The sequence below is a fragment of the Gorilla gorilla genome, chromosome 2 (assembly GCF_029281585.2).
Source record: "Gorilla gorilla gorilla isolate KB3781 chromosome 2, NHGRI_mGorGor1-v2.1_pri, whole genome shotgun sequence".
NCBI classification, from domain to species: Eukaryota; Metazoa; Chordata; class Mammalia; order Primates; family Hominidae; genus Gorilla; species Gorilla gorilla.
Genome location: NC_086017.1, coordinates 123,015,078 through 123,031,405, shown reverse-complemented (window position 1 = coordinate 123,031,405; position 16,328 = coordinate 123,015,078). Strand labels below are relative to the sequence as shown.

At 38.1% G+C, this 16,328-nt stretch overlaps 1 protein-coding gene and 1 long non-coding RNA gene across 9 annotated transcripts in view; one reads left to right on the top strand and one right to left on the bottom strand.

The window, feature by feature from the left end:
• Nucleotides 1-16,328, top strand: part of SLC9C1 (solute carrier family 9 member C1) — a 156,224-nt gene that overhangs the window by 131,278 nt on the left and 8,618 nt on the right. For 5 of the 8 annotated variants that reach the window (XM_055381594.2, XM_055381596.2, XM_055381592.2 and 2 more), the window contains 2 exons: nt 10,844-10,896; nt 13,931-14,037. In XM_055381594.2, the coding sequence (XP_055237569.2) occupies nt 10,844-10,896; nt 13,931-14,037 (160 nt within the window). Of the gene's footprint in view, nt 1-10,843; nt 10,935-13,930; nt 14,042-14,404; nt 14,716-16,328 lie in introns of those variants that run through there. The other 3 variants (XM_055381593.2, XM_019022906.3, XM_063704022.1) reach the window with 3 other exon arrangements.
• LOC129532388 (uncharacterized) overlaps nt 1-16,328 on the bottom strand; it is a 62,878-nt gene that overhangs the window by 39,403 nt on the left and 7,147 nt on the right. The window lies entirely within an intron of this gene.

Genomic DNA, 16,328 nt, shown 5'->3' with positions numbered 1-16,328 from the left:
ATCAAACTGCAAGGTGGCAGCGAGGCTGGGGGGAGGGGCGCCTGCCATTGCCCAGGCTTGATTAGGTAAACAAAGCAGCTGGGAAGCTCCAACTGGGTGGAGCCCACCACAGCTCAAGGAGGCCTGCCTGCCTCTGTAGGCTGCACCTCTGGGGGCAGGGCACAGACAAACAAAAAGACAGCAGTAACCTCTGCAGACTTAAATGTCCCTGTCTGACAGCTTTGAAGAGAGCAGTGGTTCTCCCAGCACGCAGCTGCAGATCTGAGAACGGGCAGACTGCCTCCTCAAGTGGGTCCCTGACCCCTGACCCCCGAGCAGCCTAACTGGGAGGCATCCCCCAGCAGGGGCACACTGATATCTCACACGGCAGGGTACTCCAACAGACCTGCAGCTGAGGATCCTCTCTGTTAGAAGGAAAACTAACAAACAGAAAGGACATCCACACCAAAAACCCATCTGTACATCACCATCATCAAAGACCAAAAGTAGATAAAACCACAAAGATAGGGAAAAAACAGAACAGAAAAACTGGAAACTCTAAATAAAACGCAGAGCACCTCTCCTCCAAAGGAACGCCGTTCCTCACCAGCAACGGAACAAAGCTGGATGGAGAATGACTTTGACGAGCTGAGAGAAGAAGGCTTCGGATGATCAAATTACTCTGAGCTACGGGAGGACATTCAAACCAAAGGCAAAGAAGTTGAAAACTTTGAAAAAAATTTAGAAGAATGTATAACTAGAATAACCAATACAGAGAAGTGCTTAAAGGAGCTGATGGAGCTGAAAACCAAGGCTCGAGAACTACGTGAAGAATGCAGAAGCCTCAGGAGCTGATGTGATCAACTGGAAGAAAGGGTATCAGCGATGGAAGATGAAATGAATGAAATGAAGCGAGAAGGGAAGTTTAGAGAAAAAAGAATAAAAAGAAATGAGCAAAGCCTCCAAGAAATATGGGACTATGTGAAAAGACCAAATCTACGTCTGATTGGTGTACCTGAAAGTGATGGGGAGAATGGAACCAAGTGGGAAAACACTCTGCAGGATATTATCCAGGAGAACTTCCCCAATCTAGCAAGGCAGGCCAACGTTCAGATTCAGGAAATACAGAGAACGCCACAAAGATACTCCTCGAGAAGAGCAACTCCAAGACACATAATTGTCAGATTCACCAAAGTTGAAATGAAGGAAAAAATGTTAAGGGCAGCCAGAGAGAAAGGTCGGGTTACCCTCAAAGGGAAGCCCATCAGACTAACAGCGGATCTCTCGGCAGAAACCCTGCAAGCCAGAAGAGAGTGGGGGCCAATATTTAACATTCTTAAATAAAAGAATTTTCAACCCAGAATTTCATATCCAGCCAAACTAAGCTTCATAAGTGAAGGAGAAATAAAATACTTTACAGACAAGCAAATGCTGAGAGATTTTGTCACCACCAGGCCTGCCTTACAAGAGCTCCTGAAGGAAGCACTAAACATGGAAAGGAACAACCGGTACCAGCTGCTGCAAAATCATGCCAAAATGTAAAGACCATCGAGACTAGGAAGAAACTGCATCAACTAATGAGCAAAATAACCAGCTAACATCATAATGACAGGATCAAATTCACACATAACAATGTTAACTTTAAATGTAAATAGACTAAATGCTCCAATTAAAAGACACAGACTGGCAAATTGGATAAAGAGTCAACACCCATCAGTGTGCTGTATTCAGGAAACCCATCTCACATGCAGAGACACAAATAGGCTCAAAATAAAAGGATGGAGGAAGATCTACCAAGCAAATGGAAAACAAAAAAAGGCAGGGGTTGCAATCCTAGTCTCTGACAAAACAGACTTTAAACCAACAAAGATCAAAAGAGACAAAGAAGGCCATTACATAATGGTAAAGGGATCAATTCAACAAGAGGAGCTAACTATCCTAAATATATATGCACCCAATACAGGAGCACCCAGATTCATAAAGCAAGTCCTGAGTGACCTACAAAGAGACTTTGACTCCCACACATTAATAATGGGAGACTTAAACACCCTACTGTCAACATTAGACAGATCAACAAGACAGAAAGTCAACAAGGATACCCAGGAATTGAACTCAGCTCTGCACCAAGCAGACATAATAGACATCTACAGAACTCTCCACCCCAAATCAACAGAATACACATTTTTTTCAGCACCACACCACACCTATTCCAAAATTGACCACATACTGGGAAGTAAAGCTCTCCTCAGCAAATGTAAAAGAATAGAAATTATAACAAACTGTCTCTCAGACCACAGTGCAATCAAACTAGAACTCAGGATTAAGAAACTCACTCAAAACCGCTCAACTACATGGAAACTGAACAACCTGCTCCTGAATGACTACTGGATACATAACGAAATGAAGGCAGAAATAAAGATGTTCTTTGAAACCAACGAGAACAAAGACACAACATACCAGAATCTCTGGGACACATTCAAAGCAGTGTGTAGAGGGAAATTTATAGCACTAAATGCCCACAAGAGAAAGCAAGAAAGATCCAAAATTGACACCCTAACATCACAATTAAAAGAACTAGAAAAGCAAGAGCAAACACATTCAAAAGCTAGCAGAAGGCAAGAAATAACTAAAATCAGAGCAGAACTGAAGGAAATAGAGACACAAAAAACCCTTCAAAAAATCAATGAATCCAGGAGCTGGTTTTTTGAAAGGATCAACAAAATTGATGGACCGCTAGCAAGACTAATAAAGAAAAAAAGAGAGAAGAATCAAATAGACACAATAAAAAATGATAAAGGGGATATCACCACCGATCCCACAGAAATACAAACTACCATCAGAGAATACTACAAACACCTCTATGCAAATAAACTAGAAAATCTAGAAGAAATGGATAAATTCCTCGACACATACACTCTCCCAAGACTAATCCAGGAAGAAGTTGAATCTCTGAATAGACCAATAACAGGCTCTGAAATTGTGGCAATAATCAATAGCTTACCAACCAAAAAGAGTCCAGGACCAGATGGATTCACAGCCGAATTCTACCAGAGGTACAAGGAGGAACTGGTACCATTCCTTCTGAAACTATTCCAATCAACAGAAAAAGAGGGAATCCTCCCTAACTCATTTTATGAGGCCAGCATCATTCTGATACCAAAGCCGGGCAGAGACACAACAAAAAAAGAGAATTTTAGACCAATATCCCTGATGAACATTGATGCAAAAATCCTCAATAAGATACTGGCAAAGTGAATCCAGCAGCACATCAAAAAGCTAATCCACTATGATCAAGTGGGCTTCATCCCTGGGATGCAAGACTGGCTCAATATACGCAAATCAATAAATGTAATCCAGCATATAAACAGAGCCAAAGACAAAAACCACAATCATCTCAATAGATGCAGAAAAGGCCTTTGACAAAATCCAACAACACTTCATGCTAAAAACTCTCAATAAATTACATATTGATGGGACGTATTTCAAAATAATAAGAGCTATCTATGACAAACCCACAGCCAATGTCATACTAAATGGGCAAAAACTGGAAGCATTCCCTTTGAAAACGGGCACAAGACAGGGATGCCCTCTCTCACCACTCCTATTCAACATAGTGTTGGAAGTTCTGGCCAGGGCAATCAGGCAGGAGAAGGAAATAAAGAGTATTCAATTAGGAAAAAAGGAAGTCAAATTGTCCCTGTTTGCAGACGGCATGATTGTATTTCTAGAAAACCCCATCGTCTCAGCCCAAAATCTCCTCAAGCTGATAAGCAACTTCAGCAAAGTCTCAGGATACAAAATCAATGTACAAAAATCACAAGCATTCTTATACACCAACAACAGACAAACAGAGAGCCAAATCATGAGTGAACTCCCATTCACAAGTGTTTCAAAGAGAATAAAATACCTAGGAATCCAACTTACAAGGGATGTGAAGGACCTCTTCAAGGAGAACTACAAACCACTGCTCAAGGAAATAAAAGAGGATACAAACAAATGGAAGAACATTCCATGCTCATGGGTAGGAAGAATCAATATCGTGAAAATGGCCATACTGCCCAAGGTAATTTACAGATTCAATGCCATCCCCATCAAGCTACCAATGCCTTTCTTCACAGAATTGGAAAAAACTACTTTAAAGTTCATATGGAACCAAAAAAGAGCCCGCATCGCCAAGTCAATCCTTAGCCAAAAGAACAAAGCTGGAGGCATCACACTACCTGACTTCAAACTATACTACAAGGCTACAGTAACCAAAACAGCATGGTACTGGTACCAAAACAGAGATATAGATCAATGGAACAGAACAGAGACCTCAGAAATAATGCCACATATCTACAACTATCTGATCTTTGACAAACCTGAGAAAAACAAGCAATGGGGAAAGGATTCCCTATTTAATAAATGGTGCTGGGAAAACTGGCTAGCCATACGTAGAAAGCTGAAACTGGATCCCTTCCTTACACCTTATACAAAAATCAATTCAAGATGGATTAAAGACTTAAACATTAGACCTAAAACCATAAAAACCCTAGAAGAAAACCTAGGCAATACCATTCAGGACATAGGCATGGGCAAGGACTTCATGTCTAAAACACCAAAAGCAATGGCAACAAAAGACAAAATTGACAAATGGGATCTAATTAAACTAAAGAGCTTCTGCACAGCAAAAGAAACTACCATCAGAGTGAACAGGCAACCTACAAAATGGGAGAAAATTTTCACAACCTACTCATCTGACAAAGGGCTAATATCCAGAATCTATAATGAACTCAAACAAATTTACAAGAAAAAAACAAACAACCCCATCAAAAAGTGGGCGAAGGACATGAACAGACACTTCTCAAAAGAAGACATTTATGCAGCCAAAAAACACATGAAAAAATGCTCATCATCACTGGCCATCAGAGAAATGCAAATCAAAACCACAATAAGATACCATCTCACACCAGTTAGAATGGCAATCATTAAAAAGTCAGGAAACAACAGGTGCTGGAGAGGATGTGGAGAAATAGGAACACTTTTACACTGTTGGTGGGACTGTAAATTAGTTCAGCCATTGTGGAAGTCAGTGTGGCGATTCCTCAGGGATCTAGAACTAGAAATACCATTTGACCCAGCCATCCCATTACTGGGTATATACCCAAAGGACTATAAATCATGCTGCTACAAAGACACATGCACACGTATGTTTATTGTGGCATTATTCACAATAGCAAAGACTTGGAACCAACCCAAATGTCCAACAATGATAGACTGGATTAAGAAAATGTGGCATATATACACCATGGAATACTATGCAGCCATAAAAAATGATGAGTTCATGTCCTTTGTAGGGACATGGAATTGGAAATCATCATTCTCAGTAAACTATCGCAAGAACAAAAAACCAAACACCGCATATTCTCACTCATAGGTGGGAATTGAAAAATGAGATCACATGGACACAGGAAGGGGAACATCACACTCTGGGGACTGTTGTGGGGTGGGGGGAGGGGGGAGGGATAGCATTGGGAGATATACCTAATGCTAGATGACAAGTTAGTGGGTGCAGCGCACCAGCATGGCACATGTACACATATGTAACTAACCTGCACAATGTGCACATGTACCCTAAAACTTAAAGTATAATAATAAAAGAAAAAAAACTTAAAAAAATAAATAAATAAAAATAAAAATCAAAAAAATAAATAAATAAATAAATAACTTATTTAAAACATACTACCAGAAAAAAATTACTAAACACAATGGAAGATAGTAAGAAAGGAAGAAAGAAAGAGAATAGTTACAAAACAACTAGAAAACAAGTAAGACAATGGCAGTAGTAAGTCCCTACCTATTAGTAGTAACAATGAATGTAAATGGACTACATTCTCCAATTAAAAGATAAAGCATGGCTTAATAAATTAAAAAAATAAAACCCAACTATATGCTGCATATGAGAAGAACTCTTTGCCTATAAAAATACATGTACACTGAAAATGAGAGGACAGTATAAAATATTCCATGCAAACAGAAACCAAAAGAGGAAGAATAGCTAAACTTATATCAGATAAAATGGACCTTAAATCGAAATCTTTACCAAAAAAAAGAACAAAAAAGGTCATTATATAATAAAAAAGGGTCAATTAAACAAGAGGATATAACAATTGTCAATATATGTATGTGCTAAACATCAGAGTCCCCAGATATGTAAACCAAATATTAAGAGATCTAAAGGGAGAGGTGGACTGCAATACAATAGCAGTAGGGGACTTCAACACCCCAGTTACAGCAATGGGCAGATTATCAAGACAGAAAATTAACAAACGTTCGAGTTAAACTAGACCCTACACCAAATGAGCCTAACAGACATTTACAGAGTATTTCATTCAACTGCTGCAGAATATACATTTTTCTTATCAGCACATGGAATATTCTCCAGGATAGGCCACATGTTAAGCCACAAAACAAGTCTCAACAATTTTTAAAAAGTCAAAACTATATCAAATATCTTCTATGACCACAATGGGATAAAACTAGAAATCAATCAGAGGAGGAACTATGGAAACTGACCACAATGGGATAAAACTAGAAATCAATCAGAGGAGGAACTTTGGAAACTATGAAAGTTTTTTTAAATACGTGAAATTTAAAAAAACTTGCACCTAGATGACCAATGGGTCAATTTAGAAATTAAAGGAAACATTTTTTTTAATTTATTGAAATAAATGAAAATGGAAACACAAAATTCCAGAGCCTATGAGATATAGCAAAACCAATACTAAGTGGGAAGTCTATAGCAATAAATACCCACACCCCCAAAATAGAAACACTTAAAAAAAAATCTAATGACACACCTCAGGGAACTTGAAAGCAAGAACAAACCAAACCCAAAATTAGTAGAAGAGAAGAAATAATAAATGAGCATAAATAAATAAAATTGGAAATAATAATGATTTTAAAAGTTGGCAAAAATATTTGTTTTTTAAAAAAGATAATTAACAAAACCTTATCTAGACTAAGAAAAAGAGATAAACCCCAGATAAATAAAACCAGAAGTTAAAAAGTAAAGATTGCAACTGATACCGCAGAAATACAAAGGATCATCATAGACTACTATGAAAAATTATACACGAACAAATTGGAAAACCTAGAAGAAATGGATAAATTCCTGGACACATACAACCTATCAAAATTGAAACATGAAGAAATAGAACACCTGTACAGACCCATAACACATAACAAGATCAAAGCCATAATAAAAAGTCTCCCATTAAAGAAAACCCCAGGATCTAATGGGTTCACTACTGAATTGTAATGAATATTTAAATAATAACTAATATCAATTCTACTTAAACTATTTCAAAAAATTGAAGAGAAAGAAATACTTTTAAATTTATTCTACTAGGCCAGCATCATCCTGATACCAAAAGCAGACAAGGACACAGGAAAAATAGAAAACTATAGGCCAATATCCTTGATCAACAGAGATGCAAAAATCCTCAACAAAATACTAGCAAACCAAATTCAACAATACATTAAAAAGGTCATTCATCATGATCAAGTGGGATTCATCTCAAGGATGCAAAGGTGGTTCAACATATGCAAATCAATAAATGTGATGTATTACATCAACAGAATCAAGGATGAAAACCCTATGATCATTTCAGTAAATACAGAATAAGTATTCAATAAAATTCAACATCCTTTCATAATAAAAATCATCAACAAATTGAATAGAGAAGGAACATACCTCAACACAATAAATGTGACATATGTGGCAAACCCTCAACTAATAACATATTAAACAGGAAAGAATTTAAAAAGCTTTTCCACTAAGATCTGGAGCAAAACAAGGATGTCCACTTTTATCACTATTCAACAGTGGTCCAAGCCAGAGCAATTAGGCGAGGGAAAAAAAATAAAGGCATCCAAATTGGAAAGGAAGAAGTCAAAGTATTCTCGTTTGCAGATGACATGATAGCATACTTAGAAAAACCTAAGGACTCCACACCAAAAACTCTTAAAACTGATAAATCCAGCAAAGTTGCAGGATACAAAATCAACATACAAAAAGTCAGTAGCATTTATATAGGCTAACAGTGATCAATCTGAAAAGAAATGAAGAAAGCAATCCTATTTACAATAGCTACAAAAAAATAAAATACCTAGGAATAAATTTAACTTAAGAAGTGAAAGATCTCTACAAGAAAAACTATAAAACACTGTTGAAAGAAATCAAAGAAGGCACACAAAAAATTAAAAGATATTCCATGTTCATAGATTGGAATAATTAATGTTGTTAAAGTGGTCTATACTACCCAAAGCAATCTATAAATTCAATGCAAGGCCTATCAAAATACCAACAGCATTCTCCACAGACATAGAAAAAAAAAATCCTAAAATCCATAGGGAACCACAAAAGACCCTGAATAGCCACAGCAGTCTTGAGCAAAAAGAATAAAACCAGAGGCACCACATTACCCGATTTCGAACTATACTACAAAGCTACAATTACCAAAATAGCATGGTGCTGGCATAAAAACAGACACATAGATCAATGGAGCAGAATAAAGAACCCAGAAATAAATCCATGCACTGATAGCCAACTCATTTTCAACAAAAGCACCAAGAACATACATTGGGGAAAGGACAGTCTCTTTAATAATTGGTGCTAGAAAAACTGGACATCCATATGCAGAAGAATGAAACAAGCTTCCCATCTATTACCATATAGAAAAAAAAACTCAAAATGGATTCGAGACTTAAATTTAAGACCTAAAACTGTAAAACTACAAAAAAAAAAAGTTGGGAAAATGCTATAGGACATTGGCCTGAATATTTTTTTGCCTAAGGCCACAAAAGAACAGACAACCAAAGCCAAAATAAACAAGTGGGATTATATCAAGCTAAAAAGCTTCTGCACAACAAAGGAAACAGTCTGCAAAGTGAAGAGACAACCTACAGAATAACAGAAAATATTTGCAAACTATTCATCTGACATGGTATTAATAACCAGAATATATAAGGAATATAACTCAATAGCAAAAACACAAGTACTCAATTTTTAAATACACAAAAGATCTGAAGAGACATTTATCAAAAGAAGACATGCAAATGACCAACAGATAGACGAAAAAATGCTCAACTTCACTAAAAATAGAGAAATGCAAATCAAAACCACAATGAGATATCATTTCACCTTAGTTAGAATGACTACTGTCAAAAAGACAAAAAATTTAAAATACTGGCAAATACACCAAGAAAGGGGAACACCTGTACACTATTGGTGGAAATGTAAAGTAGTACAGCCATTATGGAAAACTGTACAGTGTTTCTTTAAAAAAAAATAAACTAAAACTAGAATTACCATATGATCTAGCAATCCCACTGCTGGGTATAAATTCAAAAGAAATAAAATCAGTATGTTGAAGCGATGTCTTCACTCCCATGTTTATTGCAGCACTGTTCATAACACCCAAGATATGAAATCAACATAAGTGTTCATCAACAAATGGATAAAGAAAATGCAGTGTGTATATGTGTGTATGTGTGTATATACACAATGGAATATTATCTAGCCATTAAAAAAACAATAAAATTCTCTCATTTGCTGCAATGTGTTTGAAACTAGAGGTCATTATCTTAAGCTAAATAATCCAGGCACAGAAAGACAAATGCGACATGTTCTCATTCATATGTGGGCACTAAAAAAGTGGATCTCATAGAAGTATAGAGTAGCATGATAGTTATCAAAGACTGAGAAGGAAAGGGAAAGGAGATGATGAAGAATAGTTGACTAAGGGGTACATAAAAATACAGTTAGAGGGGATAAGTTCTAGTATTCAATAGTACAGTAATCATAGTTAAAAAAAATATTGTATATTTCCAAATAGCCAGAAGAGAAGAATTGTAATCTTCCCAACACAAAAAAAAAGATAAATGTTTGAGGTGATGGTTATCCCAATTATTCTGATTTGATCTTTACCCATTGTATACAGGCATCAAAATATTATATGTACCCCCAAAATATGTACAGCTAATATATATCAATAAAATATTTAAATTGTCAAAAAAATTAAAATAAAATACCTTGATTCTCTGCTTTTAAAAATGATTAAGCATATACAGCGCACGGTTTTGGGCCCTTCACCATCTGCTCTTTCACCTGCTACCTCCTCTCCCCACACTTTAAAACCTAGCCATACCAAACTACAAATGGTTCACCTGATATAAAAGACCTGGTGGCCTCCCATTCCTGAGCATTTCCCCATATTGTTCATTTTTCCTGAAATTCTCTATACATCTTCTTCCCCACATCTCCTCATTTCATGGAGCTAACTCCTTATCCTTGAAATCTCAGCTTTTTCTCCAAGCAGCCATCACTGATACATCCCAAATTTACAAAACTGCGCTATGTGACTCTCCTGCGTGCTCCAATAGCCCAACATACACACAGTCCTGTTTTTACCACATCATATTTCTTTGTATGTTTGCTAGTCTGTCTGTTTTACTAACTTAAAATTCCTAGAAGACATGGATCTTAATTCTTTTGCTTTCTTATGTATCCTCATTGCTAGCAACATGCCTGGCCCTCAATACATATTAATATAAAAGTATTTTGGGATATTGGAATGATAGATGATTTTGTAGCTCTACTTTCTAAACTTTTTGCACATTTATTATATCATCTCCATAATAAAAGACTTATAATCACTTTTTAAAATGTGACCCTTTTTTTTAACCAAATGAGATTACCACCAATTTCAGATCACAGGTCCTGAGTATGATTTGAATCTGATCTAATCTGATAGTTGGACTAATAGAAATAGTCATTTGCTTCAGTGGTTGAATTGACACTGTTTTTTTTTTTTTTAATCAGGTTCAGCTGGAACATTGGAAGAAGGCACTCAAGAAGAAACAAATGTTAAGGAAGTAAATTTAAAGCAGCCTTTCTAAAAGTTGTATTTTGGGTAAAAGAGAGTCTAGAATTTATGGAAACTACCAATGTGTTTCTCTTATTCTGAAAAAGTTCATCTGCTAGTCATTTTGTAGATTTTGTTGTAAAACACTTATTTTAGCACTGGGTACAGTGGAAACTATACTTATTTTTAGGGAAATATTAGAGAAATGACAAAGAAAAACGAAGTTCAAGGGATGCCAGAAGATCTGTCTTGAATCACATTAGCAACCAGGCACTACCAGGATGGCTACAGTTGTAGCACACCCAAGCCCTTTCCACTCCCCCTTAGAATGCCAAAATCTGGACTGACCCTTAATTCTTTCAGTGCTACCTCAGCTATGCATTTGGGATCTTTAAGCCTGAAAGCAGTTTGCCCTGTGTTTACAGTGCATGACAGAAAGAAGGAGCTCAATAATAAATGCTCTAATAAAATATATCCTGGCTAACCTAAATTATTCAGAAAGTCCCACAAATATTGATCAATTTCATATTCCTCTATGACCCTGGGGATCTTGAGATCCTCAAAATCTTGAGCCAACTTCACAATAGGATTCCAAGCTGTGAAACACTATAGGACTCTGGAACTGAAACTGAGCAGAGAGAAATATAATGAAAATACCCCAAATCTACATCATCCTACCTGTGTCTGAATCGTATGGACTCCAGATGGAATGGAGAGTTCATTTTTAGTTTTAGTCTCTGCCAAGTTGTTTATATTGCTCCAGAAGATGCTGATTATAATACTCAGAATCTGATAAATGTCTGCTATGAATACACAAGCCATAAAATTGTATATTTAGTTGTTAAATACATATTTTACATCCATTAAGCCTATTTGTTCTATTAGCACTAGACATAAACCTCTGAGAACAGACACTCCTTTTGTCCCCAACATCTCCTCACAAATATATGTTGAATAAAAGATGATCATAAGTTCTGTGATAAGTTGAAGATGTTCCTCATCCAAGTGCCCTGGCTTTTAAGAGGACAACACTGTTCTCCAGTACCCAAGTGTCCATCCCTCATGAAAGAAGGATGTTCACTGTCTCCCAAAAGGATTTTGGAGACTTCTTGGGAAAAAGTTTCCTCAAACCTTTCCTATTTATTGCCTGTTGAATGGAATTCATGGCAGAATAGCATAAGGGCCAAGAATCTGGGCTCTGGTATGAGACTTTCTGGAATTGACTCAGATTCTACCACTTAATAGCCATGTGACCTTGGGCAAATTTTTTAACCTACATAAGCATCATTTTTTCATCTATAAAAGAGTGCTAATAGCAATACCCACCTCTGCAGAGATCAAAGAAATGAAAAGTACACTGCACAGTCCTTGGCACAAACCAGCAATTCCTACACACAGTTTCCATTATTCTTGGCTCACCCTTTCTTAATACAGGAAACTATTTCTCCAAACGTCTTTGACTCTTCCCATATTCTCTAAAAAACATGGATACATGCACCTATTCTAATTCTCCCAAACACAGCTGCTCCTGAAGGCTAGGGAATAACAAAGGGAAATAACAATAGAAAAATAGATGAGGAGGACATTTAAAATAAAATATTAGATGACTTCTAGAGCCCACTGACAAGACCATCTTTTTTTTTTTTTTAAACAATGCTGCCTTAATAGCATATTTGGAGGGATCGAAGAAGGAAAGCTAATGTTTTTCATGTACCTAGCCTCAAAGAGTGCTGCTTTTCCATCAATTAAAAAAAGAATGATGGCATGGTGGTTGTTAATGAAGCAGGAGTGTGAAAATGAAAGTTTGTTAAATGACAGGAACGTTAGCTATTAAGACATATAAAGAAAATCATCAAATTGTGTTGTTTAGTAGATGTTTCTTCTCCCTGCAGTTAGATCCTGGCTGTGTTAGAGTCAGTTCTCTTCCCAGGATCCCAAACCCTTTCCTCATCATTACCATCCCAGGACTGTGGCTTTCCCTTTACATAATAAAAAGTCCACCAAAGGTGTGGGGGAAAGAAAGATATATCAGACTGTTATTGTGTCTATCTAGAAAAAGGAAGACATAAGAAACTCCATTTTGATCTGTACTAAGAAAAATTCTTCTGCCTTGAGATGCTGCTAATCTGTAACCCTGGCCCCAGCCCTGTGCTTGCAAAAACATGTGCTATATTGACTCAAGGTTAAATGGATTTAGGGCTGTGCAGGATGTGCTTTGTTAAAAATGTGTTTGCAGGCAGTATGCTTGGTAAAAGTCATTGCTATTCTCCAGTCTCGAGTACCCAGGGACACAATGCACTGTGGAAAGCCTCAGAGACCTCTACCCAAGAAAGCCTGGGTATTGTCCAACGTTTCTCCCCACTGAGACAGCCTGAGATATGGCCTCATGGGAAGGGAAAGACCTGACTGTCCCCCAGCCTGACACCAATACAGGGTCTGTGCTGAGGAGGATTAGTGAAAGAGGAAGGCCTCTTTGCAGTTGAGATCAGAGGAAGGCATCTGTCTCCTGCTCGTCCCTGGGAATGGAATGTCTCGGTGTAAAACCCGATCATACATTCTATTTTCTGAGATAGGAGAAAATCGCCTTATGGCTGGAGGTGAGACATGCTGGCGGCAATACTGCTCTTTACTGCACCGAGATGTTTGTGTAAAGTCAAACATAAATCAGGCCTACATGCACATCGAGGCACAGCACCTTTCCTTAAACTTATTTATGATACAAAGTCCTTTGCTCACATGTTTTCCTGCTGACCCTTTACCCACCATTACCCTATAGTCCTGCCACATCCCCCTCTCCGAGATGGTAGAGATAGTGATCAATAAATACTGAGGGAACTCAGAGACCAGTGCCGGTGCGGGTCCTCCCTATGCTGAGTGCAGGTCCCCTGGGCCCACTTTTCTTCCTCTATACTTTTTCTCTGTGTCTTATTCCTTTTCTCAGTCTCTCATCTCCACCTTGCGAGAAATACCCACAGGTGTGGAGGGGCAGGCCCCCTTCAAAAGGCCTATCATGATATCAAGTAACAAAGTGTTTTGAATCCCAGGATGGAGCACACAGTGCTGCCACTGTCAGGAGTCCCCGGCCTTGCTCCCTGCTGGAGACAAAGTTCAACTGTAAGGAGTCCCCTAGAATAAACCTAAGGAAAGTCAGGTAAGCCACTCTGGTTTCCTCAACAGGATCAGGAGCACATCTGTCGCTGGAGATACAGACTGAAGCCAAAGTTACTTGCCCTTTATGTGATAGTATGAATTATAGCTCTTTCCACTAGTCAGATGATTCTTCTAATTACAGTGTTTCTAAGTTGTAATTTAGAGAATTAACTTCAAAATAAGACTTCTTTATCTAGATTTCTGAAAACTTCATAATATTCTGGTTTCCTCTCTATATACTGCCACTTAATCTCACATGCAACACTGGCTGCTCTCAATTTAGCAGGTTATTTTTCAGGCTACCATGTACTGTTGGAAGATATAAAAAGATAAGTTATGACTTCACTTCTCAAGTGTTTATGTTCTAGTTAAGAAGACAAAACCTACCAGAAGGCAATTAAACTACCATAAAAGATACACTGTGGATAACACCAGCTGAAGTTAAAGGAATTCAAGAGAGAAATGGCTGGCTGTGAGAATGAGCAAAGTCTTTGTAAAGAAAGGAAGAGGATATTCACAAGAGAGGATAAAAGAAAGCAAGACCTTTGGGGAACAATGAGGAGGACAGTCTGACAGTTAACTGTTCAAAATGTGTCTATGGGGAAATATTTGTGTATGTTTTATATGATTTTATGTTACATAAATCATATCACTAAGTTAAAAAATAAAAGCCATCAGATAAATAGGTTTATCTCCATTTTAAAAATGTAATTCTTCAGGCTGGGCACAGTGGCTCACGCCTGTAATCCCAGCACTTTGATAGGCCAAGGAAGGTGGATCACAAGGTCAGGAGTTCAAGACCAGCCTGACCAAGGTAGTGAAACCCCTTCTCTATTAAAAATACAAAAATTAGCCAGGTGCTGTGTCAGATGCCTGCAATCCCAGCTACTCAGGAGGCTGAGGCAGGAGAATCGCTTGAACCTGGGCGGCGGAGGTTGCAGTGAGCTGAGATCACGCCATTGCACTCCAGCCTGGGCAACAGAGTGAGACTTCATCTCAAAAAAAAAAAAAAATATATATATATATGTATTTATATATGTATATATGTATATATATATTTATATATGTATATATGTATATATATTTATATATATTTATATATTTAATATATATTTATATATATTTTTATATATTTATATATATATAGTTCTTCCATGCCACCTCCATATTTTAAAATATGGCCATATTTAAAAGTAGATTTAAAAGCTTAAAATACCCTATGAAAAAGTATTTGCAAGATGAATTTAATGGCAGATTAGAGGCTTTCACTGTGCCTCAGCCACTTTGAAATAGCAAGATAGTGCATAAAAATTATCTCCGTGAGCTACAATTCAAGAAGAAAGATGGGAATCCACTGGAATCATGAGGGACACCCCAGATCCCAGAGAGAAGAACACTGGCAAACAGCACTCCCATGACAGTATCTACCTCATAAAAGTGAGTGAAGCCCCAGTATATGAGAGAAGTAGAGAGCTTCCCTTTGTGACTCATCTTTCTACTGGAGAGCCATGCAACCCAGGCCAAGGGAGACCACTTTGTTTCTCCCTAGCCCTCGAGTTAACTTAGGAGAAAGGCACTGGAGAAAGCTGTAGACATTTTCCCAGTCCTGGGATGAGAGCAGGATGCCATTTTTAATCCGGTCACATAAAAAGTCAGTCATTCTTGGGTGACTCAGCAGCGTGGCTATACAGGCATTTTAGTCTCAGGCCAGAGATTGAACACCCTGTTCTGGAGCAGGGTAGGAGCCTCCACTGCCAGAATTGTGGGAAGTGCCTCAACAGTAGGTGCTAGAATTGTGCTTTTCCCCATTGCAAGTCTGGGGTAGGAGGAAAACTGCTACAGCTATAATTTCTTCTGGGTAGTGAGACTTGCAGCCAGGGCCAGCTTGGCAACCACAAACTTATCTGTATGTGCCATTGCTGGGTGCCTTACCCTGCTCCCCTGAGATTGTGGTGCAGTGGGGCCCTTTCTGCTCAACCTCCAGGTAGAAATGCAGGTATTTGGAGCACTCATTCACCTTGTTCAGCACCCTAAGCCATCCCACCCTTCCTGGACACAGATCATGGTGCAGTGGGGCTCCCTCTGCTCCCCACCCACGCAGATCTCAGGTGTTCAGAGCACCCATTTGCCTTGTTCAGCAGCTTGAGCCATGCAACCCTTTCTGGACATAGATCATGGTACAGTGGGGCTCTCTGTTCCACACCCAGGCAGACCTCCAGGCATTTGGAATACCCATTCACCTGGTTCAGCAGCCTAAGCTATGCCATCCTCCCTAGACATAGATTGTGGTGC